The sequence below is a fragment of the Delphinapterus leucas genome, chromosome 20 (assembly GCF_059928025.1).
Source record: "Delphinapterus leucas isolate spDelLeu-1000000601 "Yukka" chromosome 20, BTC_Dleu_Yukka2, whole genome shotgun sequence".
Classification (NCBI taxonomy): Eukaryota; Metazoa; Chordata; class Mammalia; order Artiodactyla; family Monodontidae; genus Delphinapterus; species Delphinapterus leucas.
In genome coordinates this window covers 60,784,467-60,810,454 of record NC_143148.1, presented here as the reverse complement: position 1 = coordinate 60,810,454, position 25,988 = coordinate 60,784,467, and the positions used below count along the sequence as shown (strand labels likewise).

The 25,988-nt window shown below is 51.1% G+C and overlaps 1 protein-coding gene across 6 annotated transcripts in view; it reads left to right on the top strand.

The window, feature by feature from the left end:
• FANCA (FA complementation group A) overlaps positions 1-25,988 on the top strand; it is a 54,963-nt gene that overhangs the window by 19,422 nt on the left and 9,553 nt on the right. For 2 of the 6 annotated variants that reach the window (XM_089903441.1, XM_089903445.1), the window contains 18 exons: positions 326-421; positions 515-574; positions 1,357-1,445; positions 2,063-2,263; positions 9,816-9,892; positions 11,438-11,551; positions 13,199-13,335; positions 13,672-13,742; positions 14,101-14,197; positions 14,605-14,792; positions 16,095-16,191; positions 17,116-17,292; positions 18,607-18,680; positions 20,020-20,148; positions 22,354-22,438; positions 23,701-23,864; positions 24,327-24,432; positions 25,317-25,610. In XM_089903441.1, coding sequence (XP_089759567.1) covers positions 326-421; positions 515-574; positions 1,357-1,445; positions 2,063-2,263; positions 9,816-9,892; positions 11,438-11,551; positions 13,199-13,335; positions 13,672-13,742; positions 14,101-14,197; positions 14,605-14,792; positions 16,095-16,191; positions 17,116-17,292; positions 18,607-18,680; positions 20,020-20,148; positions 22,354-22,438; positions 23,701-23,864; positions 24,327-24,432; positions 25,317-25,610 — 2,256 coding nt within the window. The remainder of the gene's footprint in view (positions 1-325; positions 422-514; positions 575-1,356; positions 1,446-2,062; positions 2,264-9,815; positions 9,893-11,437; positions 11,552-13,198; positions 13,336-13,671; positions 13,743-14,100; positions 14,198-14,604; positions 14,793-16,094; positions 16,192-17,115; positions 17,293-18,606; positions 18,681-20,019; positions 20,149-22,353; positions 22,439-23,700; positions 23,865-24,326; positions 24,433-25,316; positions 25,611-25,988) is intronic. The other 4 variants (XM_022582834.3, XM_089903442.1, XM_089903443.1 and 1 more) reach the window with 4 other exon arrangements.

Sequence of the window (25,988 nt, the reverse complement as noted above, 5' to 3'; positions counted from 1 at the left end):
CAGCATCCGCTTTGAGGGGTGGGGCACTTGGAAGATGAATCTCACCTTCTTTCTTTAATTAAGAAATGCGTTATTTCATTTCAAAGAATACACATGACGTAACTCACGCAGCCTGGAGTCTGGTCTCCCCGTGCATCTCAGTCCCTGCCGCCCCTCCCGGCCCCGTGCCGAGACCCTCACCCAGGACTCCGTCTGCCCCACCTCCAGCTGTGGCCCTGGGGTCTTTGGCTAATTCTTCAACTTTGTTGCTGTCAGTACGAGTGTCTCCCCCAGAAAGTCAGGACAGCTGACGGGCTGATGGACCTGCTCCGCCCTCTGCCCGCAGGTGCACATCCTCCACCCGCCACTGGTTCCCAGCAAGTACCGCACCCTCCTCACCGACTACGTGGCGCTGGCCAGGACGCGCCTGGCCGACCTCAAGGCGAGTCCCAGCCTCCCCTGCTGCCTGCCCCTCCTCTGTCTCCACGGAGGCCAGTGCCTATCTGGGTCCTCACATGCGCCTGTGTCTTTGCAGGTTTCTGTAGAAAACATGGGGCTCTATGAGGATTTGTCTTCAGCTGGGGACGTCACGGAGGTAATGTCCCGGGCTTGTCGCTGAGCGTCTCTGCGTGTCCGAGCCTTTTCTTTCTGGGCCCCGGTGCGTGTGCAGCAGCTGGGGTGAGCTATGCTCCAGGGCTTGTCCGTTCGTATCCACACTCTTCAGAGCAGTAGCGAGGGTCACCTTTTACAGGGATGCTTCTTCCAGGAGGTCCCCCTTCCCGTGGTTTCACGGACAAAGTGGTCTGTAAAACAGTTGGGGAAGGGCGGTGTCATGTTCTTCTAGGAATTACAGAAAAAAGTGTGAACTATATTTATGTAGACCAAATGTCGGATGGCCATATGCGGTGTGTGTGTGCTTTCTTAAGACACTCTTACTTCAAAGTTGCGAGTCTCTGGAGAGCCCTTGCTGTTGGACTGTTAGGCAAATACTTTAAGTTTTCTATTTAAGATTTATCGCTGTTCACAAGTTGCCATTTCATAATTTTTTTAAATCTCAAAAATTAGGTCTTGGCACCTTCCCACCTGAAAATCTTGCATTGGGATCCTTGTCTCTCCCAGAAGGGCAGCAGGAAGCGGGGTGGAGTGCACAGACACATGGAACCTGGGGGTGGCTGTGGCTCCCCGGAGGTGCTGAGCTCTCTGGGGCCGGGGCAGCAGCTGATCCCTCCTTGTGGTTTTGCTGGTATCAGGGCGTTTGTCTGCATGTCCGCTTGCTCTGTCATGCCTCTCGCCCGACCACAGAACCGTGGCCCCACTGTGCTCCTGCCTTTTCTTTTAAATCTTCTGTTTCTTTCCATCCTCCCCACTTGGAGCCAGCCCCGCTGCCAAGCGGCCCAGGATGTTGAGAAGGCCATCATGGTGTTTGAACACACGGGGAAGATTCCCGCCGCCGTCCTGGAGGCCAGGTGGGGTTACGCTGCCAGAAGGGCTGGTGGGCAGGTGCTGCCGAGCCCCTGCTGTGACATGAGCTCCCTTGCGGAAAGCCCAGGTGCCCCGCAGCACAGACTGTTCAGAGGGACCAGACAGGCCCTCCCTGTGGCCACGATGACTTTTCTTGTTCATGCTTCAACGGTGACCGTGTGAAGCCAGCACAGGGAGTTGAATAGCAAAATTTTGTTGAATTTGGTGTGACGCCAAAACACGTTGAATTCTGGTTGCTACCAGTACGGGGTAGCTGTGGGGTAGCTTTCTTAAGGCTTTGCCTCTGAGAAACGCTCACAGCTTCCAGCTCCCACGGTCGACCTCGTGGCCGCGGATGAACCCAGGTTCCAGGGCCGTGCATCTGGAATCCTCCAGACTCTCAGGGTGCAGGTGGTCACCAGCACAGAGTTCCCTTTGTGTGAAATGTCCCAAAACAGTGGGAAAGAAAACTTGAAAACGTGATATAATGTCATAGCCTTGAAACGTGACACCACGTGGCCCACGCTCTGGCCTGCAGGGACGGCCCTGGACGGTCATTGCCCTCACTGAGGGTCCTCTGGTCGAGGTGGGGCACCCCTGAGCCTGGCCTTTTCTGTTGCAGCATATTCCGGAGGTCCTACTACCTGTCCCACTTTCTCCCCGCCCTGCTCACACCGCGAGTGGTCAGTACACGTCGCCGTGAACGTGGGGCTGGGTCGGCAGAGAGAGGGGTCCCTGTCGGCGTCTCACCCAAGTCCTGTCTTTCCTCTCAGCTCCCGAGGGTCCCTGATTCCCGGGCCGCTCTCATAGAGTCCCTGAGGAGGTATGCATGGCAGCGCGGCTCGTCTGGGGGCTAACAGCGCAAGGAGCTGTGGCTCTTCTGTAGAGAAATGTGTTTTGTCACATGTATGCTTTACTTATAAAAAGTTGGCTCAAAATTAGTCGGTTAAATGTTAAAGAGAAAATTTCTTTGATTCTGGATATCACAACTGAGCGTTTTTCAATGAACTTTCAGGATGATTAGTCTGGGAATTAAAGAAAATAGTGTTTCTGCTACATAATCATTGGGAAAGGAGGAGAACTTAAGGAAAGAAGGAAAAGGGAGAGGTGAAAGCCTTCCACTGTGATGATTTGGGGAGAGTGGAGACCACGTGTAGAACGGGGGTCCCATCCCCCGCCTCACACTGAGGACCTCCAGGAGCAGAGAGGTGGTAGAAACAGAAAACGATAAACCCTGTTTTCCAGTGTCTTATGGGAAGTGATGGGTCCTGTGAGAAGATTGAAAAGATAAAGGGCCTAGAAAGTAAAAATAAGCTTTTTCATCTTATGATTAGGCCATTCTCTGGGATCCTTACTTCTACTTATTTTTGGCATAAGATATTCCAAAAGTAAAAAAAACACCCCTATGCCCCATTCGCATTAATATTTTTGCTATCTTTTCCTTTTTTTTCTTGAAATAGTCCAGATACATCTTACCCCAGGTCTCCGATCCCCTCCCCTTTTCCTCCAAGAAAATCATTATCCTGAAGTTGGTGCATAAATTTTTCCTCTATTTTTTATCCTTCTGTTTTATATGTTTATAACCGTAAATCATGTCCACACACAAACACACCACACAGTGTGCTCTTGTGTGTTTTCAAAGTGGATTTCATAGCAGTGTGTGTTGTTCTGTGACTTGCATTTTCACTCCCCCCCGCTGGTCGTGTGCTCTGGTTCGTTTAATGCTGTGTGGAGTTCTGTTGTGTCTGCAAACTGCCACGTCGCACCCCCCCGGGTGCAGGCCACATGCCTACGGAATAAATAGATGCACTCACCACCCTGGAGTTGGACCCTTGGGTTACTTCACGTTTATGTTCTGTTAGCGGTGCTTCAGTGAACACCCTTGGCTGTATCTCCGTGAAAGCTTGAAAATTTTGAGTGCAATTTCATTGATTCTATAGGTTAACTTGAGGGTATTTGGCTTTATTATGGTACTGAGTTTTTCCTTCCAGGAACACAGTACATCTTTGTTTATTCAAGTCTTTTACTAGTGTTTTGTGTTTTTTCTTTATAAAACTCTTGTAAATTGTTGTCAGCCTTGCTACTCGGTACCTAGCTTTCGTTGTGAACTGCATGTTCTTTTCTGGCTTCTTCATCAGCTGTTGCTGAGGTGTAGGTGCCCTTGTTTCCGTTAACTGTTGAACTTACTCCCAGTGGGTGGTGAGATTTTCTATGCAGTCACGCTGTCCACAAGATCAAGTTTGCCTCCTCCTGTCTGATTATTATGCCTCTCGGTGTTTGTCACTGTATTGGGTAGGATTTTAGTATAATGAGCAATCGTAGGAGTGAAAGCTGGCCTCGCGTCTTGTTCCTGGCTGAAACAGGCCTGCTTCTAGAGTTTTTCCATTTATATATATATATATATATATATATATATATATATATATATATATATATATATCCTCCTTACCATATTAAAAGAGTTCCCTCTGTGAATTCGCTAAGGACTTGTAGCAGGAATTTGTGCCTTTTTTTTTTTGGCAACCCTTAAGATGATTGTGCTGTTTTCCTGTCATCGGCTATGTGATAATTACATTGATAGGTTTTTCCACTGTCTTTGCGTTCCTGGAATACCCCCTAATTGGTAACAGTTTTTTGTTTTATGAACTGCTGAATTTGGTTTACTGATACTTTATTTAGGGTTCAGGCATCTGTGTCTCATTCTGTTACACTCACCTTGGCTGCTTTGCCATTAAGGTATTTGGTTCCTCATGGAACGAACCAGGTAGCCTTCCCTCTTTCCTGTCCCCTGAAATAGTTTGTCACACAGGGATCATGTGTCCCTTAAGGTTTGGTAAAATCTGGCTGCAAAATCATCTGTTCCTGGTGTCTTTTGTGGAGGCAAAACTTTTGGCTGCAGACTCAGTTTCTTGAATGGTTATTGGTTTAGTCAGGTTTTTTATTCTCAAGTTAGCTTTTATATATATTTCTAAAAAATTGTCCATTTCATCTAAGTTTGCAAATCTATTGATGTATCATTTTTCATGATATTCTATTGTGATTTAAAAAATTTGTCTACCTCATCTGTACTTTTCATCCCTTAAAATTTTTTTCATGCTAGTGTTAATTTTTCCTTTTTTTATGACTCATTCATTACTTAAAGACTTGTCTGTTTTATTAATTTTATCACATAACCAGCTTTTAATATTGTGTCCTTCCTGCTGTTTTGGGTTTTTTAAATAAATTTATTTATTTTATTATTTTTATCTTTGGCTGCATTGGGTCTTTGCTGCCGTGCATGGGCTTTTCTCTAGTTGTGGCGAGTTGGGGCTTCTCATTGAGGTGGCCTCTCCTGTTGTGGAGCGTGGGCTCTAGGTGCGCGGGCTTCAGTAGTTGTGGCATACGGGCTCAGTAGTTGTGGCTTGCGGGCTCTAGAGCGCAGGCTCAGTAGTTGTGGTGCATGGGTTTAGCTGCTCTGTGGCATGTGGGATCCTCCCGGACCAGGGCTCGAACCCATGTCCCCTGCATTGGCAGGCGGATTCTCAACCGCTGTGCCACCAGGGAAGCCCCTCCCTGCTGTTTTAAAAAGTATCTTCTATTTGTTTTTAGATTTTAACTTTATTATTTACCTTTTGTTTTCTTTGGGTTTACTATGTTGTTCCTTTTATAACTTCTTAAAGTGGTGGTTTAATTTATTGTTTTATAACTTTCCTTGTGTTTTAAAACAGGCATATTTTAATAAATTTTACCTCCAGATATCACTTTAGCCGCCTTCCAAAAGTTTCAATGTGTAGTTCTTACACTGTCGGTCAGTTCTAAGTAAATACTCAACCATTGTGCTATGATTTTCTCATAATTTGTAAGTTAGTTTTAAGTAAATTTTAAAAAATTTTAAACATTTAGGTGTTTGCCCATGAGTTTTTATTGTTGAATTCCAATGTTAATTGCATGTTTCACAAAGAATATGATTCACTTTATATGGAGATTTTTCTACTTGTCAAGACTTCCTTTCAGAATTTGCTTGGAATTTGCAGACATTCCACGCATCCTTGAAAACAACACATGTCCTTCAGTTTGGGACTGTAGGGTCTGTCTGTTAAATTGTGCTTATTCTCAAGTTTTCTGTATCCTGAATAGTTTTCTGTGTCTTTGGTTTATCAGTTTATTGTGGAGGTGGTTGTGATTTTGTCAGTTTCTCCTTATAATTCTGTCAGATTTGTCTTGTTGCAAGAAAGTTTGTAATTGTTAAAATACAGGCTTCTCTTGCTGGGTGTTTTTCCCTTTGTTATTATGTAATGTCTCTGTTAGGCTTTTTACCTTAATTTCTGTTTTGTCTGCTATTAAAACCAGCTTTTTTTTTTTTTGGTATTTGTATGGTATACCTTCTTAATTTTTTTTTTATTGGCTGCGTTGGATCTTTGTTGCTGCACGCAGGCTATCTGTAGTTGTGGAGAGCAGGGGCTACTCTTTGTTGCAGTGCGTGGGCTTCTTATTGCGGTGGCTTCTCCTGTTGAGGAGCATGGGCTCTAGGCGCGCGGGCTTCAGTAGTTTTGGTACATGGGCTCAGTAGTTGTGGCTCACGGGCTTAGTTGATCCACGGCATGTGGGATCACATGTCCTGTGCATTGGTAGGTGGATTCCCAAGCACTGCGCCACCAGGGAAGTCCCTAATTTTTTGACATATTTATTTCTAATCTTTAAAAAAGAGTTTTGTCAGAGTTAAATATAGATATAGATTAAAGAGTCCTGGCAGCAACATGGATGGACCTGGAGATAATCATACTAAGCGAAGTAAGTCAGACAGAGAAAGACAAACACCAGATGACGTCACTATGTGTGGAATCTAAACTATGACACAAATGAACCAGTGACAGACTCACAGACATAGAGAACAGACTTGTTGCTGGGGAGTGCAGGGGTGTGGATGGGGAGGAATGGAGTGGGAGTTTGGGATTAGCAGATGCAAACCATTATATATGGAATTGATAAACAACAAGGTCCCACTTATAGCACAGGGAACTATATTCAGTATCCTGTGATAAACCATATTGGAAAAGCATATGAAAAAGAATGTATATATATGTATTACTGGGTCACTTTGCTGTACAGCAGAAATTAACACACATTGTAATTCAACTATACTTGAATAAATTTTTTTTTTTTAAGTTAGATTAAAGAGTCAGATACTTCTATGAAGTTTATTAAGAGAAATAGCCAGGGGCTTCCCTGGTGGCACAGTGGTTAAGAATCTGCCTGCCAGTGCAGGAGACACGGGTTCTAGCCCTGGTCTGGGACGATCCCACATGCCGCGGAGCAACTAAGCCCGTGCGCCACAACTACTGAGCCTGCGCTCTAGAGCCCACGAGCCACAACTACTGAGCCCGTGTGCCACAACTACTGAGCCTGAGCACCTAGAGCCCGTGCTCCCAACAAGAGAAGCCACTGCAATGAGAAGCCTGCTCACCACAACGAAGAGTAGCCCCCACTCGCCACAACTAGAGAAAGCCCGTGCGCAGCAACAAAGACCCAATGCAGCCAAAAATAAGATAAAATAAAAAAAAATATTTTTTAAAAAAAGAGAGAGAGAAATTGCCACTCCCCACCCACCCCTGCTACTTCACTTTCTTTCTGGAAGCAAGCATTTTCAACTCAACTGATTTTTCGATATTTCGCCCCGAATCTCCATATAACATTATTATTTTGGTATTAATTTTTCTGTTTTAGTTTTCTTTCCTTTACCAATACACATAGCTGCCCTTCCTGTGTTGGTTTTGAAAAATTGCTTTTTAGGGCTTCCCTGGTGGCGCAGTGGTTGAGAGTCCGCCTGCCGATGCAGGGGACACAGGTTCGTGCCCCGGTCCGGGAGGATCCCACATGCCGCGGAGCGGCTGGGCCCATGAGCCGTGGCCGCTGAGCCTGCGCGTCCAGGGCCTGTGCTCCGCGGCGGGAGGGGCCACAACAGTGAGAGGCCCGCATACCGCAAAAAAAAAAAAAAACCACAAAAAAACCCTGTTTTTTTAAGGCTATCTAAACAGTATTCAGAGTTGATCATTAGGAATCGTTACTTTCTGTTTTCTCTGGAGTTTATAATTATCTTTGTTTTATCTTAGTTTTCCTTGTACATATCATGATTCACTGGAAACTCTGCCAGTTGTCTAAATGTTCTCTTGTTCAGAATCATCAAGTATCCCAACGGTTGTATCTTTGGGAAATCTCTTCTAGAGCCTTCTGACCTGCTTCACTCTGACCCACTAGCTTGTTATGCCTCTAAGACTGCTGTCACCCTTGTATCTTCCTTCAGCATCACCTGGGGACTGACGTCCTTTGCTCTGGCTTGTGCTGGCTTCTCCTTTCTGTGCCCGAGATCATCCTCTTTCTTGGTTTACTCCTTTGTCTTGGTGGAAAACATCCTATTGAAGCTTCTTACAAAAGGATGGGTGTGAGGTAGATTTTTCGACACCTTATTTAGCCCTCACATTTGATAGGTAGTTTGGGTATAGAAATCTAAGTTGGAAATTATTTTCCCTCAAATTGTTAAGAGTCACTCCTTTGACTTCTAGCTTCCGTTGTTGCGTCTGAGATGTTAGAAACTTACAGTTTCTGACTCTTTGCATGGGAATCTGTGTTTTTCTTTCTGGAGGCCTGTAGTGCCTTTTCTTTGTTCCCTGTGTTCTGAAATTTTATAGCAGTGTATTTCATTGTGGGTCTAATTTTATTTCTGGGCTGGGCACATGGTGGGCCTTTTACTCTGGAAATTCATATCCTTCAGTACTAAGGGATTTTCTTGGATACTTAAAACCTTTTTTTTATGAAAAATTTAAGACAAAAGCAGAATAGAATCTATCACCCAGATTTGTTATCAATAAATGGGCAATCTTGTTTCATCTATAGCCTTCAAACTCACTTACCCACCCAGCATTCTGGATTATTTTGAAGGAAATCCCAGACGCTGATTATTTCTACTTGGTTTATTTCACTGCAGATGTGTCCTCTTTATGTCCTTTTTCTTCTTAGAACTGCTATGTTTTAGATATTAGATCTCCTGTATTGTCTTCTGATTTTTTTCTCTTTTGTCCTATTTTGCGTATCTGTTTTGTTTTGTTTTTTCCTCTCCTTTCTGAGAGATTTCTTCAAGTTTATCTGCAAGTTCTTTTACTGAGTGTTTCATTTCTGCCATCAGATATTCCTTTGTACAGCAGTCCATTCTTCTTTTAAAATTTTAATTTAATTAATTTATCTATTTAGGCTGTGTTGGGTCTTTGTTGTTGCACGCAGGCTTTCTCTGCTGGTGAGCGGGGGCTACTCTTCATTGTGGTGTGCGGGCTTCTCACTGTGGTGGCTTCTCTTGTTGCAGAGCATGGGCTCTAGGCGTGCGGGCTGCAGTAGTTATGGCAGTTGGGCTCAGTAGTTGTGGCTTGTGGGCTCTAGAGCGCAGGCTCAGTAGTTGTGGCTCACGGGCTTAGTTGCTCCACGGCACGTGGGATCTTCCCAGACCAGGGCTCGAACCCATGTCCACTGTATTGGCAGGCAGATTCTTAACCACTGCGCCACCAGGGAAGCCCCCCAGCAGTCCATTCTTGTTTCACAGCTGCAGTGTTTTGTCTTACCTCTCTGAAGATACTAATAAAAGTGATGACTGACAGTTTCTTTTCTGTGAATTTCTCCGTTTCCTTGAATTTGTTCTTTCTTTTTATTTGCATTGGTTTCTGTTTTTTCTTTTCTTCTTTTTGGTTTCTGTTTTTTAAACTGAAGGCTTTCCAGTCCCCAGGGCAGTGGGTGGTACCCTCAGTTCCTAGTCTCCAGCCAGATTCCCTGCCTCCCTCCAGTCCCGGTGTGGAGGTGTGGATTCTCACTCTGGACCACAGCTATGTCTCTGTTCTTCTACTTGAATCTCGTTGTCACGGTTTGCAGCACTGATGGGGGGGGGATGCTCTGTGGCTCTCGTCCTTGTACTTGCTGCTGTGCCATGACAATGTGCCAGCCGTGTCCGTGCCCTGCAGATGCCCCGTGTCCTCATCACAGGGCTTGTATTTTTAATGACATTAATTGGATGTTTTCCTTAGTTAGCATTTTTCATTAAAAGTAATATAAGTTCACCTTTAAAACTGGGGAATTACCAAAACTTGAATGAGAGAAGTGAAAATCATTTATAATCTCACTACACAACAAAACCCACTGTTGGGAGATGTTTATATAGGACGTATGAAGTAGTCAGGACCATTTAAGTCCATATGGACAATGTTTTTCCTAAACATAGGGTCATGCTGTGGGGTGTTGTATAATTTATTTAGATTTACTCTGTTGCATATTTCTGTTTTATGATAGTCTTTGGGATTGTAAGCTTGAGAATTAATTTGAGTCATAGTTGACTATTTTAATGTTTTCTTCTGATCCAGAGCAGATAAAATTCCCCCCTCCTTATACTCCACCTACCGCCAAGCCTGCTCCACTGTCGGAGAGAAGAAGCCAGAAGGTAAGGTCAGTGGGTCGCTTGGTCCCCAGACGTGCCCACATCTCACCTCCACTTCCCTGACCACGAGACGTGTCGGTGGCACCTTGGTCCATCTGGTCTGCTTCTGTCATGCTGGGTCTGGTCACAGCTGTGGCTTCAGAGACTGCCCAGCACCAGCCCTGGGACAGCTGTGACACCAGGAGGGCTGCCTGTGATGTCATTCCCTGAACACACATGCAGTACAAAATCCACTTGACCATTTCTCATCTTTGTGTGCCCCGCTGAGGCTGTCATGTGGCTTCTGTTTGCCTGTCTGAATTCGAGCTTTTTTTTTTTTTTTTTTTTTTTTTGCATTACGTGGGCCTCTCACTGTTGTGGCCTCTCCCGTTGCGGAGCACAGGCTCCGGACGTGCAGGCTCAGCGGCCGTGGCTCACGGGCCCAGCCGCTCCGCGGCATGTGGGATCTTCCCAGACCAGGGCACAAACCCGCGTCCCCTGCATCGGCAGGCGGACTCTCAACCACTGCGCCACCAGGGAAGCCCTGAATTCCAGCTTTAAAGTCAGGTGACCAGCCAGGCCCGAGGCCCGTGGTGCTTGTTCTGCACCGTGTCCTAGTAGGGGGTCTGTCATGGCTCTTTGGCCGTTTGGACGGTTGGGGATCTTTCTGCTTCTAGGGGACAGTGATGTAGACCTGGGCCAGTGTGTGAAAGTGTGCATCATTGCTTGGAGCAGCTGGGCAGGCTGTCCGCACCCCATTGCCCCAGGAACGAGGCGCCATCCAGACAGGGCCTGGTCTGTCGGTGTTGAAATGGTGCAGCTGCTTGCTGGTCAATCCCTCTGACGCCTGCAGGGCCAGTTGGGCTGCATGAGCAACTGCAGCTCTGCTTTCTAATTCTCTCTGCCAGGACCCTCCTTGCACAATCTTCCACGGTTTCTGACAGCCAGGGAGACCCACACCTGTTTGGACCAGTATCGAAACATCTTGCAGACAGGATGCCAAGGGGGCCGTAGGGCTGTGTCCACTGTTGAGTGAGGCCTTGCCCTCCTTTCCTAACCCCATGGTCCTGCTTTTGGGGGCTTCTAGAATGTTTTCTAATGCTGTATCTCATAGGGCTAATATTTTTTAGTAAACCTACTAAATGTGTGTTGAGGACTGGTAATCACCTCTAATATACTGATTTTAACATCCTGTTGTAAAAAACAATATCACAATGTTACTTAAAAGTTTGAGAAACAGGGACTAAACCATCATCTGTACATAATTCTGCTCTCCCCACCCAGCCTCCCTCCACATGCATTTGGTCTTTATTCATTACATACCTGCATTTTACACTTGTGGCGATAGTGTGTATAGAACCATGGTTTTTCTTAAACTTCCTTATGAATGTTTTAACTTTGATAGGACATGAACATCCGCCGTCCAGGGAGAGCGTTTCACTTCCCTCCTCATAGGGCCTCAGTCCTCTGTGTGCCCTCTGCAGGGAGAACCCAGGGACAGCGTCAGTTCCGTGTGCTTCCTATCTGATCTAACCTGTTTAATTGTTAAAATTACCTCCTGTCTCTCAGATGCAGCCTCGCAAAGGGAGGTGGAGCCCAGCTGTAAGGAGGAGCCGCTGGGCCTGCTCACGACTGCCCTGCGAGAGCTCAGGGCCTCAGTGACAGATCCCACCCAGCGTGACGGTGAGGACAGGGCTGTGGGTCGGGCCGTCCGCAGTGGGTGCCCGTGGGTGCACAGGCCAGTCCTGACGTGCTCAGAGCTTGAGGCTGCTCTGTTGCCCATAGTGGCAGTGGTCAGTGCATTTTCCCTGCAGTTCAGCATCTGGTAGTGAACCCGACCACGGCCTGGTGGGTGTGGAGTGTGCCTCCTTTCTGACACTCAGGCTGTCCCAAAGTCTGGGTAGAATATGGTTATTCTGCTACTTGGCATCCCGGTGGGACAGGAGACAGAGGAGGAAAGCTGCGTTGTCTCCTTCCTTTACTGCCTGGGTGGCTGTGCTCTTCAGCACTGGGCCTCTGCTTCTGGGACTATTTCCTATGAGGGGCCTGGAGGACGGGCGTGAGCAGTTCAAAGCGCTCAGTGGCCATAGCGGTCCACAAGTAAAATGTAAGGTTCTGGTGTTTTTAGAGTTTTGCTATGCTAAATGCAGAAACTAAAATACATAAGGCATGTTTTTGCCTAGTAACTTCAGTAGATGTTTATTTATTATGAATTCATTTAATTCCTATGAGAGTCTCACGGAGGAAATACAGTTGACCCTTGAACAACACAGTTCGGTTTTTTTAAATTTATTTTTGGCTGCGCTGGGTCTTCGTTGCTGCCCGTGGGCTTTCTCTAGTTGTGGCGAGTGGGGGCTGCTCTTTGTTGCGGTGCACGGGCTCCTCATTGCGGTGACTTTGCTTGTTGCGGAGCACGGGCTCTAGGCACACGGGCTTCAGTAGTTGTGGCTCATGGGCTCTAGAGCGCAGGCTCAGTAGTTGTGGCGCACGGGGGCTTAGTTGCTCCGCGGCATGTGGGATCTTCCTGGACAGTGCTCGAACCCGTGTCCCCTGCATTGGCAGGCGGATTCTTAACCACCGCGCCACCAGGGAAGTCCGCAACACAGTTTTTAACTGTGTGGGTCCACTCAGTATATGCAGATTATTTTCAGTAAATATACTGGAAAATTTTTTGAGATAAATGACAATTGCAAAAATTTCAGATAAACCACATTGCCTAGAAATATTGAGAAAATTAGGTATGTCGTGAATGCATAAAATACACGTAGATGCACATGACATGCAAAATACACGGAAGGCTGTGAGGAGTTAAGCTTCGGGTCAGAAGTTACGCACAGATTTTCACCTGTGGTGGAGGGTCGGCAGCCCCAGCTCTGCACTGTTAGCTCTGCCTCCACCGTGGTCGTCCTGAGGGCCCAGGATGTCCCCTCATGGTCAGCGTGACCCTTCCAAACTCTGCTCCTGCAGTACGTGGTTCTTGGGGAGGTCGAGGCCCGTGTGGGGCCCCAGCGCTGCCGCAAGATGGTCAGCCAGCCAGGCCTGTGAGTCCCTGTGCTGGCAGAGCTGCTGAGGCCGGGCCAGGCGGCCGCAGCGGGCGTCAGTGTGTGCAGAGGTGGCGGGCGGACGAGGGGCGCGGGGTATAGACACAGGGGCTGTGGTGACGTGAAGAGCTATGCCAGCCCCTCGGAGAAGCCTGGCCACCTGCACTGCAGAAAAGTGGTTCCGCTGCTGGCCGGGCGGGGACGAGAGCGGGCTCAGGGTCAGTTGAGAGTGTGGCCCCTGAGGTGGTGGGTGGCGCCCCTGCTCATGGCGCCGGTCCCTGCCTTGCAGCGTTGTTGGCTCAGATGGCAGTGATCTCTGAACAGCTCCGCTCCGCCCTGGGCCTCGGCGAGGATGACAGCGACTTCGAGGGGGCCCCGGTTCAGCTCAGCGTCCGGGCCCCCAAGCTGCAGCCGTGGGAGCAGAGGGTGAGTGTGGGGCACCAGGGAGACCACATGTGAGTTGAGGGTTTCGGGCCGGTGCTGCCGTTTGCGTACAGACTCTGTGTTTGAGAGGAAGTTGTGGCAGAGGCTGCTCGTGGCCCTTTGTGGGCAGGTTTGCTGACCCTGCTCTCTGCTGAGAAGCTCCGTGATGACCCCTGGGGGCCCCTCCCAGGGTTTGGGGATTCCTGTGCTGAGGCGTTGCAGCCTCTTCTCTGGATGGGGGCTCATTTTCCAGTCTCGTCAGCTCCACTGTGGCCCTGTACGTCCAGGGTGGAAACGCTGTGATGTGGGTTTGCGGCCCTGAGACCTCTCCTCTCTCAGGTCGTGGACCTCCTGCTGACGTCTTTCTGTCAGAACCTCATGGCGGCCTCCAGCGTTGCCCCACCAGACAGGTAGAGGCTAGGTGGTCTCACCGGGTGGTTTGGAGCTGTCCTGGGGCAGTCTGGATGCTCGTGATGAGAGTGGCCATCGTTCCTGGTCCAGCTCTGAGCCTTGGGCCCTGGTCCTGCCCCCCGACTTCGTGCTGCGCTGGGGAAGGGCCTGGCTGCGGGGGGGGGGGGGGGTGGGCGCTGACTTATCCAGCAGGGACGTGGCGATGGTCAGCGTCGCAACAGGAGACCCTCCTGGTTGGGGAACAGCCTGGTTCTTTCTTCAGTCTCTGGTGCCTGACTGCTCGTCCACCAGGCTCCAGGCGGGCAGTGCAGGGCCAGGCCTGGCTGCTGCCACTGTTCTCTGTGGCTGTCCCCACAGGCAGGGCCCCTGGGCCGCCCACTTCGTGAGGACCCTGTGCAGACGCAGGCTCCTGCCGGCTCTGCTCAGCAGGCTCTGCCAACTGCTTCATCACCAGGTAGGGCTGCTACCTCCTCCAGCCCCCACAACGCTGAACCTCTTTTCTTTTTAAATATTTCTGTATTTATCTACGTATGTACGTATGTATGCATGTGGCTGCGCCCGGTCTTCATTGCGGCATGTGGGCTCTTAGTTGCGGCACGTAGGCTCTTTAGTTGCGGCACACGGGCTCTTAGTTGCAGCACACAGAATCTTTAGTTGCAGCACGCGGGCTCTTGCGGCATGCGGGATCTTTAGTTGAGGCACGCGGGCTCTTAGTTGCGGCATGTGGACTCTTACTTGCGGTATGTGGGATCTCGTCCCCTGACCAGCGATTGAACCCTGGCCCCCTGCATTGGGAGCGCGGAGTCTTTAGCCACTGGACTACCAGGGAAGTCCCTGAACCACTCTTCTTTCCTATTTTAGGGCCCGAGCCTGAGTGCCTCACATGTGGTGGGGTTGGCTGCCCTGGCCGTCCACCTTGGCGAGTCCAGGTCTGCCCTCCCGGAGGTGCATGTGGGCCCTCCCACCCCTGCCAGGGGCCTGCCCGTCCCCGAGCTCTTCGACATCCTCCTGCCCTGTAGGACCCAGGAGTCCTCAGCCCTGTGTCTGAAGTGAGTGTCCCTCTTGTCAAAAGTAACACACGTTCATCAGACAAAATTAGCACAGACACACATGCTCTACAGATGACCAGTCTTTACCGTGTTGGTCTGTACCCTTCCAGAACCTTGTCTTCGGTGTATTTATGTGTGTGTTGGTATCTTCAGTTATAAAAGTGAGATCACCCTACTTTGCTACCTGCTTTTCAAGATGCTCACAGTGGGCTGCAGGTGCCCTTCTCCAGGTCAGGTGGCCAGCGGCTGGCTGGACCTGTCCCTCAGGTTAGGTTCCGGGGTCTCCCTGTGGTGAGCAGCTTTCTCTGGGGGATGTTTCTACACACACAGCTGTCCCATCCAGAGGGTTTTGAGACCCATCGTCCAGTTACGTGCTCATCCACTCGCTGCACACTGCGTGCTAGGCCCCCTCCGGCACCTGGTGAGCCGCAGGGAGCCCGTAGCCTGGGGTCGGCGGGTGTGAGAGATGGGCGGGGGTTGGGTGAGAGTGGCCATCCCATGGGCAGAGCCCTGGGGAGTCCACGTGTGACTCAGGCCCGAAGGGCTTCCTGTGGCTGCTGAGCTCAGGACGGAAGCTGGAGGCTCCGGTGGGAGATGTTGGGTCTCCGGTGGGAGATGAGGGTCGCGGCTCACGGACTGAGCTGGCGTTAGGAGAGACAGGGAGAGCTGAGCACAGGAACGCGGCCTGGGACCAGTGCCCGCCAGCTGTCTGCGCCATCCACAGCAGCACCACTGACAAGTCCGCACTGGGAGTCGGGCCCCATCCTCGCCACGGTCCTGACTCTCTGGGCCTCGTGGTCACCTCTGCTCTTGGCAGCCTCTCCCTCCCACACGTCACAGCCCGCCATGGGCAGGCAGAGGCTGAGTTGGAAACCGGACATGCTTCACTCTGGCTCTGAGGTTCTTTTAGGCGGGAACAGCGAATAATTTGCCATCATGCAGATGAACAAGAGCCTTACGCAATCACACGGGGAACACCCACCTCGCACCTCCTCACTTCATTCCCTTGGTTCTGACCGTGGCTCTTGACACGCTGGGAAAGCAAGCCCTTACGTGCAGAGCCTGCGTGTTCATGTGTTTTCTGAGTCTCTCGTCAACATGGAAAGAGCTCAGGCCAGACGGCCTGACTGGGGGCTCTTCCTGAGGGCTCGGGGGAGCCGGCCTGGCTGGGCCTGAGGCTGAGCGCCGAGCGGCCGTCGGGCTGGGAGGCCCTCAGTTCACGTTGTGCAGTTCACGCTCTTCTTCCACCTGTTGTTTTGCGTGGATCCCATTTCTGTGTTATAATCTGTTTTCTATTTTCAGATTTTGTACAGCGGCAATTTCCTATTCTCTGTGTAAGTTTTCTCCCCAGTCACGTGACATCTCGTACAGCTGTTTGTCTCCAGGCCTTATAAAAAAGGTGAGTCTTGTGGGTTCCTTTTTCTGCTCTCCTGTAAGTTCCAGTCTTGTATGGGTTTCTGGCCTGAAGCCTGTGTGGCCTCCATCTCGGCACCGGCCTCGTTCGTAGCAGACTTGTCTCCTGGCGCCACCCTGCCGTCTGCTTGGGTTGAACACTGCCTTTTCCTTCCATCTGAGTTAAGAGGAGGGGCTGGCAGGTGACAGCTACAGATGTCCCTCCTTATTTATGAAGTAGGCAAGTTAGAAGATTGACGTTCATAGAAAGTGCGTCAGCATTTAAAGAAGCACCCTGCGCTTCCTCTGAAGACGGCCTGGGAAGCCGCGTGTTAGAATCCTCAGCATCAGAGGCGGCGGTGCCGTCACAGCGGGAACCAGTGTTGCTGCGCCTGCAGAGCTTTAGGGCACATCTCCCATGGGGATCGAGCCTGGTTCAGAGTTCCGGGCTCCGCGTCGGACTCCTGGGCGCTGCTGGGAGCTCCACCGCGTCAGGAGCAGCCTGGGGTCCAGGTGCCCCTGTGCTCCCGGTCCCAGGTGCCGACATTTTAAAGTGTGGGATAGAGATCCGGAGGAGCGGCCCAGAAGAGGAAGTCCTCGCCCTGTGTCCCAAGCTCCCCGAGGTCCCCTCGAACAGCCTGTGGCTCTGTCAGCATGAGGGCGGGGGTGCGACCTCCTAAGGCAAAGATGTGCGGCTCAGTGCATCACTGAGGGAGCATCTCCTGTAGCCAGTGAGCACACTTCTTAGAATGCCGGTGCCCGCGGGTCGCGGGGGACGGCCGTGCGCGGCTGCAGGGCGTGGCAGCTCAGAGATGTGTGGTAAGGGCTGGCTGCCCACTGAGACCAGGGGCTCCTCGCTGCCAGCCGAGCGCCGCCAGGCCCCTGCGTGTTTCCTCAGTCTCACAGCACACACACCACTGTCTTTTTTCAGTTCCAGTTCATGGTGTTCAGATGGTTCTCAGAGGCCCGAGACCCTCCCTCTTGGGAAGACCCGGCCAGCTCTCCCTGGCGGCCCCTGTGCCTGCCCTCCGTGGACTGGCAGCGAGCCGCCCTCTGCCTGTGGAAGCAGAGGACCTTGCGGGAACTGCTGAAGCAGGAGGGACTCCATGTAGGTCCCACTGTCCCTTCCCCTGCTTTGCTCCTCCACGCTCTGGGCTCCGTGGGCGCAGGACATGGGCGGCGGGCCTGACCTGACAGAAATCACTCCTGGGATCGTCAGATTTTAAACACGCCTGCCAGGCTGCGAGCTGGGGCCGGGCGTCTCCAAGCACAGTCACCGGAAGCTTGGCCGCTCAGCCAACGTGCCCACGTGACTGTTTCTGCCACCTCTTCATAACTTTCCATTTATTTCTTGGATGTTTGCCTGCTTGTTTTGGTCTTTAGAGAAGAAGTTGTGTCGTTTTATTGTATATGTTTTTCAACTCTTTTATTGTTAATAATCAGTCATACAAGAGTAGGTCTGACCGGGCTTCCCTGGTGGCGCAGTGGTTGGGAGTCCGCCTGCTGATGCAGGGGACACGGGTTCGTGCCCCGGTCCGGGAAGATCCCACATGCCGCGGAGCGGCTGGGCCCGTGAGCCTTGGCCGCTGAGCCTGCGCGTCTGGAGCCTGTGCTCCGCAACGGGAGAGGCCACAACAGCTAGAGGCCCGCGTACAGAAAAAAAAAAAAAAAAAAAAAAAATGAGTAGGTCTGACCATCTGCCTGATGCCAGGAGCAACGAGGCAGGAGCAGCCGCGCCTCGATCACTGTCTACACACACGTCCCTGCTGGTGTCGCACAGCCCCGGCGTTTACACACACTGCGTGTGCTGCATGCATGTCCCTGAGACACGTTGTGACACACAGTGTGAGGTTTTTTTTGTTTTTGAATTCTGATGTCATTTATTGGCACAAAAATTATTCAAATACAACATGGTGTCTAGACATGGCTACACTTTATATTTTGTGCATTTAGTTTATATTTCTCTTGCTCCTAATTCCCAACATGTACTAGACCTTCCTTCTCTGTGTCAGCGGTGTGAGGTTTTGAGGTTAGTCTGTGTTGACGCGTGGAGCTGTGACTGTTGGAAGCATGTTGTCACGTCAAGTTTATCTCTTGGTTGTTTGCACAACTCAGTGAGCTAGAAAGCGATTGTTGTGCAGAGGCTGTGGGCTGTCCAGGACCAGGCAGCAGTGTTGAGGACTGAGTTTAAAGACCAGTTTGAACAGTTTTGGTTAGCTTCACGTTCAGAGTTAAATGACTGATTCTTCATCTGGGCTTGGTGCCAGCCTCCCAGTCTAACCCTGGGAGATGGCATAGGACGATATTTCTGACAGACACACAGGAGACCTCCAGCTAATATGAGAGGGCAGCGTCACAGCCCCAACCTGTGGCTTCTGTGCTCTGTCCTTGCTGTGGTGGTCACTTGGTCCTTTTCTCTCAGTTGACTTACAGAGACTGGTTACAGCTGGAACTAGAAATTCAGCCTGAAGTTGATTCTCTTTCAGATACAGAAAGGTAAGTGCTTAAAGGATCTACCCTTTAAAATGTTAATACAGTTTTCTACACTGTCTTAAGTCTAAGTTTTGTCATTATATCTTCAGTTTAATGTTCAGTTTAACATAAGTGTATGAGTACAATTTTATTCATTCTTTTATTCGAGAAACACTTATTGACCTACAGTTTGCCAGACACTTCTAGAATGTTCTGGAAGCTGGGGATGCAGTGTGAACAAGACAGATGGGGCACACGAGGCACATACAGGGCTTCCCACTTGCACTCTGCCCCAACGCCCCTAAGCCGTTCTTCACAGGAACTGTGCAGAACCGGGCCCTGTGTGAGCCTGGGGGCGGGCAGGGTGATAAATAAGGTGGATTAGAGGGCACTGAAGACACCAGATAGGGCTTTGGGAGCTGGTGCCGGCGGGCAAGGATCAGAGAAGGCTGCGCCTGGGGAGGGCCACAGTGGGGAAGCCCTGGAGGGTCTCAGCTGGTGTCGGCCAGCCAGGGAAGCAGAGGGGAGGGTGGGCAGCGCCTTGCCGAGTGCTGGCTTTGAGGCATGGCACCAGGGGTGAGCGAATCAGAGTCTGAGCCCCATGTGAGTCCCGGGGCTGGTGACTGAGACCGCCAAGACGTCAGGTGTGCTATCCTGGCCTCGAGCAGGTGCTGAGGGGCCATGGGTTTGGGGGTGGGTCAGGGGGCACAGAAGCCAGAGGTGGCTGTCCTCAAGCCACCGTACTTGGAGTGGTCAGAGACGTCCCTGAACACGGGGGTGCTGTGTCGTGGTGTCAGATTCTGACAGAACAAGTAGAATGAGGAAGGACAGTGATGGGCAATGGGAGGGATGACCCGCTTCCTTTCCCAGCTCAGTGGGCGCTTCCACCTTTCAGGTTTGTACGCAGCCTGCCTTCTGTGCGCTTCCTTCCTTGCCAGGAGGGAAAGAAGGAACTAGTTTTCTGGCCTGCGGATCCATAGGACCCCTTCTTAACTCACCCTCAGGTCACTGTGTGTTGATGGTGTGGGTCCTGTTCAGGGCCTCCTTCCGTCTCTCCTGATTGCAGTTCCAAACAGGCTTTGGCGGCTCGCTCCCTGCCCCTCGTGGTCACATGGGGAGGTCCTGCTTGGGTCCTGTTATTCCTGCAGGAACAGACTGCAGTGTTGGTGGCTGTCTGTGCTGTGGTTTCAGCACCACGGAGCCTGGTCCATATGTGGATGCTTTGCTGGTGGACCTGGGACAGTGCAGGCACCCGCTTCACCCCCAGCTCAGCAGCTGTAGACCTGCAGTCCCCGTCACCCCTGGCTGAAGCAGACCCTGGCCCGTGCCTCCCTCAGCACAGACCCTGGCATTTGCATTGCAGGCAGGACTTCCACCAGTGGGCCATCCACCAGCACTTCCTCCCCGCGCCCTCTGCCACCGGGGGCTGCGATGGAGACCTGGAAGTCGCCTGTGCCACGCTTGTCGACGTGCTCATGGACTTCTGCCAAAGGTTAGGAATGTTAGTGCCCAGAAGAGTCTGTCTTTTGATTTTGGTAGCTCTAAGAATGTTTTTATTTCTCTCAGTCCAGTCTGTGTTATACAGAGCACAGTTGAACATATCCTGATCGCAAGTTTGGGTTTTCGAGATAAAGGCAAGCTTCCGGAATCAGCTTCCTCTCTGTGCATAGATTTGCCAGTGGCAGTGACCTGGTCTTTCTGCTTTGTCTCCTGCTATCAGGGTTATTAGCAAATGTGATGAGAATAAAAGGTCAAGCAAGTGGTGGGCACCAGTGTTGTCACCCACAGTGCAGGGAGCACTGGCGTGGACTGCCTGCCATGAAAGGCAGGCGTTCCTGGTACCAAATGGGCTGTGCCAGGTGTGGCCTTCTGACGTGGCCTGTTTTTCTCATCGTCCTCGTGGTTGCTGTGTCGAGGTGGTACGTCGTGTTATCTCATTATGGTTTTGATTTGCTTTTCCCTGATGGCTTATGATGTTGAGCATCTTTTCACGTGCTGGTTGACCATTTATGTTATCTTTTTTGGACAAATGTCTGATCAGATCCTTTGCCTACTTAAAATTGGGTTATTTGCTTATTGAGTCATAAGAGTTCTTTATATACTCTAGATACTTGGTCCCTACCAGATACATGAGTTGCAGATATTTTCTTTCATTCCATGAGTCATCGGTTCACTCCCTAGAAGGGGTACTTTGATGCACAAAAGTTTTAAATTTTGAAGAAGCCTTATTCATCTATTTTTAGATTTAGCTCTTATTTTTAGGCCTTTGATCCATTCTGCATTAATTTTTTATATGGTGTGAGGTAGGGATCTGGCCCCATTCTTCTGTATGTGGATATCCAGTTGTCCCCTTTTGTTGAAGAGACTGTCCTTTCCCTGTTGAATGGTCTTGGTACTCCTGTGGAAAGTCCATTAGCCATACATGTGAGAGTTCACTCCTGGACTCCTGATTCTATTCTACTTATCTATATGTCCATCCTTGTGCCAGGACCACACCATTTTGATTACTATAGCTTTGTAGTAAGTTTTAAAATTGGAAAATGTGGGGATTTCTTGGTGGTCCAGTGGTTAGGACTCTGCACTTTCACTGCTAAGGGCCTGGGTTCAATCCCTGGTCGGGTAACAAGTTCCAACGAGCCATGTGGCATGGCCAAATATAAATAAATTTAAAAAATTGGAAAATGTGAAATCCTCCAACTTTGTCCTTTTTCAGGATTGTTTTTGGCTATTCTGGGTTCCTTGCACTTCCACCTGAATTTTAGGATCAACTTATCACTTTCTGCAAAATGAGATGAGATTCTGATTATGACTGCATTGTATCTGTAGATCAGTTTGGGTAGCACTGCCATCTTCCTATCCATGAACATGGGGTGGCTTTCCATTTATTAAGGTCATCTTTAATATTTTCAACAATATCTTATAGTTTTTAGCACGCAACTCTTGCATCTCCCTGATTAAATTTATTAAGTATTTTATTCTTTTTAGCACCATAGGCTCATTGCTTTAATTTCACTTATTTGCTCTGGTGGTTTTTTATTGTGAATTCTTTAGGATTTTCTATATAAAAGGTCTTGAAATCTGCCAGTAGAGATGGTTTAACTTTTTCTTTTCCAATCTGGATGCCTTATATGTACTGATTTATTTATTTGCTGAATTGTCCTGGCCAGAACTTGACAGGGCAGTGTTGACTGGAAGTGGTATGAGTGGACAGTTGTCCTGGTCCTGATCTTAGGAGGACAGTTTTCATCATTAAGTACGGTGTGAACTGAGGGTTTTTCATAGATGCCCTTTGACAGGTTGAGGAAGGTCCCTTTTACTCCTAGTTTTTTTTGTTTTGTTTTGTTTTTTGTTTTTTTTTAAATCTTGAAAGGGTATAGCATTTAATTTAATGCTTTATCTGTGTGGTTTTTGGTTTTTATTCTACTCATATGTTTATTGCATTAATTGATTCTTGCATGTTGAGCCAACCTTGCATTCTTGGGATAAATCCCACTTGGTCGTGGCATGTAATTGTTTTGATGTGTTGCTTGAGTTGGTTGCTGGCTTTTTGCTGTTGTTGGCACACCGTGAGTGTCCTGCAGTCTCCGGGTACCTCCTGGCCCTGTGACCACAGGCCACTCTGGAGGCAGGAGGAGAAGCAGGCAGCCCAGCACAGTTAGGAGACACTTAGGAGGCTTTCACTGTGTTTTCATTTCAGTTCAAGGAGTTATGATCACTCAGAGAATTCTGATTTGGTTCTTGGTGGCTGCACAGGAAATCGCGATATTTTTTCCAGATTGCAGGTGAGTTAGAAGATGTAAAACTCAAGTGTGTCCACTGCGTTTAAGCCGCGTGCTATTAAGGTATTTATTATGAATATCCAGTGAGTCCTAAGGAACCTGACCAGAACGAAAGCTTGAGTCACATACACAATGGCTGAGACCAGAGAGGCCACGTGCTCTGTGAACTCACCTCACCGTGAACATCACAGGAACACGGAAACGAAAACTGTAATATGGGAAGCATCTCCAGGCTTTAGGACGTTTAAAATTTGAGAACAGGAAGTAAAGATACTGACTTTGGCAGCAGCGTGGCTGCTACTCCTGTTCTCTGCTTTGTAACTCCTGGTGCTGCGTTGGGAGGTCAGGCTCTGAGGATTGACATAAATAACCCTCCACTTGGCCGAGGATCAGGAGTTTGCAGATGTCGGAGGCTGGGAGACTCTCCCGTCTCCCAGGTCACTTGGCAGCAAGGCAGGAGCACTTTTAGGAGAGTGCAGAAACCGTGTTTCTCACGTTGAAGTGAAAGGGGCGTTTCTGTCAGCATCCTGCTCTCCCCAGATCTCTTGAGCGTGAACTCTGGGGCCAGAGTGCAGAGCAAGGCCCCATCCTGCATCCTCGTCCACTGTGTGCACTGGGGGTCTGTAACTTTGGAAGAGTACGTGCAATTCTGTATAATAGGAGTCGGTGTTCCCGCTGTCACTCTTAAAAAAGTGCCTGACTTTAGAACATGTGGGGAATGAAAGAGATATCATGGAGGATGTGGTCTGGAGCACTGGGAAAATGTACTTAAAAATGAGTAAAGCATCCCACAGAGAAAGGACCCGAGTCCCCCAAGCCCTCATCTTGACCTTTGTCCTCCACGTCCGTCATAACTGAACGTGGAAGAAAGTGACCTGTGAGGGCAGACACAGCGGGAGACGTGGGGTTGGGGTCACACATGACGGGGCGATGATGAGACGGGTGCTCTGCATCTGGGGGGTGAGACAACACACGTGTGCCTGCAGGCTGTGTGCGCACCTCACTTGTGTGATTCACCCTCAGGCTGTGCACACACCCCCACCTGCACAGGGGAGCAGGTGATAAACGGGTGAAGTGTTAGCCATGGGGAGTCTGGGGAAGGGTGTTCTTTGCACTGTTCTTTCTTCATTTTTGCAAAATCCTGCAGTTGTTCAGTCATTTCCAAGTGAAAAGGCTAGTTGCACTCACTCTGCTGGCCCCACCTCAGGGCCCTGCTCGGAGTGAGAGGCCCCAGGATTTCTGCCTCTGGCCGTGCTTTCTTCCAGGAGATGGCTGCTGACCTGGAGCAGGGCCCAGCGCCCCTCGGCCATGCTGCTCCCCGGGGCCACTTCCTCTTTGGAGTTTTCTGCAGACGCCTCCAGGCCCTGGCTCGAGGGTGGGACGTGGCCAGCCGCCTGCAGCGACAGCAGGAGCTGCTCATGTGCAAACGGTAACACGGCTTGTGCCCCAGGGTCTGTCTTCACTTTGGGTTCTCTTCCCACTAGTCGCTCGTCTCTGGCCCCCGCCCCAGCCTGGGACGGCACCTTCCCCGGGTCCCCCTGGAGAGCAGGGTCTAGAGGTGTGAAAGCAACTGGGGGTGAAAGTTCTCCTCCTGGGCTTCAGAAACCCCTCAGTTCAAAGACCTCGTGTGGAATGTGCGCTCAGGGTCCTCACTGCATCACGGCTGAGCCGTGATGTCCTTCCCGGTCTCGTGAACTGGTTGGTTAACACGCTGCTCCCTGCCCTTGGTCATCATGTAACATCACACCTGGTCTGGGGACACACAGTGAGTGTCCGTCGGCCCAGCAGGGCAACAGGCCGCAGACCAGGGCCAGTTCCGAGCGGGCTGGGAGGGTTGGCTGCGCTCCGAGCGTAGCTCTCGGGGTCACCGTCCATGCCTCCCTCCTCCCAGCATCCTCCTCGGCCTGCCCCCCTCCGTGCTTGTCGGCAGCCCCCGCTTGGAGCAGCCGGCCGCCCCCGACTGTGATGACTTCTTCCACTTGGTCAACTCGGAGCTGGTAGGCGCAGGGCAAGTGAGCTGGGGTGTGGGGTCGAGGGGCTACGTGGGCACCTCAGGCTGGCTCTGGAAAACTCCACAGCACATCCGTGGTCACGTGGAGCCAACGCCTCAGTGCATGTCCTGCCTGCCCACGCCGGGTCTCTGAGGGTAGGACGTGGCGCTCGGAGCTGCGGGTGAGCCCTTCACCTGGCTCGGCACCGGCCTGCGAGGCTAGCGACTGGGCAGCCTCGTCCTCCGGAGCACGACTCCTTCACGGAACCTTCCCCAGGGTGACCAGCTTGGGCCCTGCGTGTGCAGACCATCCTGCCCGCCTTGCCTCCCCTCCGTCGGTTTCTTTTGGGGGCACGGAAGCCAGATGGTGCCCTGGCTCTTGTCAGGGGCTCCAAAGGGTGACATCCCTGTGACCTGCATGCGGTCAGGGTCAGGGAGGTGCCGTGCATAAGTGCTCCCCTGCCCACTGCAGGGGAACGGCTTCTACACCAAAGATGGGTTCCCGCTTTCTAGAAATGCACACGTGACTAGAGCTTGACCTGAGGTTCTGTTCATTTGTGTGGAACTTTAAAAGGTAACTGGGGAAGCAGCAGAAATGAGATGAGATTTTCTTTAAGTTCGTTCTAAAGGCTGTTTCCCTTCGAGCCTTGAGAACGCCTGTGAAAGCAGCCAGGGAGGACACGGCAGGGACAGCACCTGGCCCGCCCGCCTGGGCCCATAGGGTTTGCGCCACGGCTGGCGGTCGCAGGGGTGGACGCGAAGCCACACGGAGCCAGCCCTCCATGGACCGTGGTGGTGCCATCCTGCCGCGTGTCCTTACGTGCTGGAGCCCCCAGCAGCTGCCCGCCCTGTCCTGTGCGTGCTTCCTCACTGGCCTCTACCGTTGTGCAGAGAAACTTCTCCCACGACGGCGCCCTGACCCATGACATCACGGCCCACTTCTTCAGGGTAATTTCCTTTCCCTCTGCCCCTCCAGCGTCGCTGCTCACTCAGACCCCAGGGCTGGGCCCTTGCGTGCGTGGCAGCTCCCGGGGCCCTGGTCCACGTGCAAACCCTGCGTGCGGGCGTGTCTCCCCGCAGGGGCTCCTCAACGCCTGTTCACGAAGCAGAGACCCCTCCCTGGCAGCCGACCTGACCCTGACTGCCTGCCAGACCCAGTGCCCCTTGCTTCTGACCTCTGCTCTGGTAGGCTTCGCATCTTCTCAGGGGCGTTCCTGGACCTGGCTCAGCCGGGGTCCGCCCAGGGCTTCCTGGCAGCGTGATTCAGGGGAAGCTGCACCAGGAGCAGTTGGGACAGACCGCAGGAGTTGGGGTGGGGCTCCTCAGGAGTCTCTGTGCCCGGAGCCGTTCACACTCCTACTTGCTCTGTGCTGACTGGAGCTGAGCGGGGACTGCTGCTCTGCTGGTCCGGCTGCTGCCCCAGCCTCTGCTGGCCCGGCCTTCTCGTGACGTTCCACGGGTGGGGCTCCCACGCGGGCTTTCTCACCCCTTCTCAGTTTTGTCGGGAGGGAGGACGCAGCGCATTCCTTGCTGGCTCCCTGGGCGGCTGTGGCCTCTGCCTCA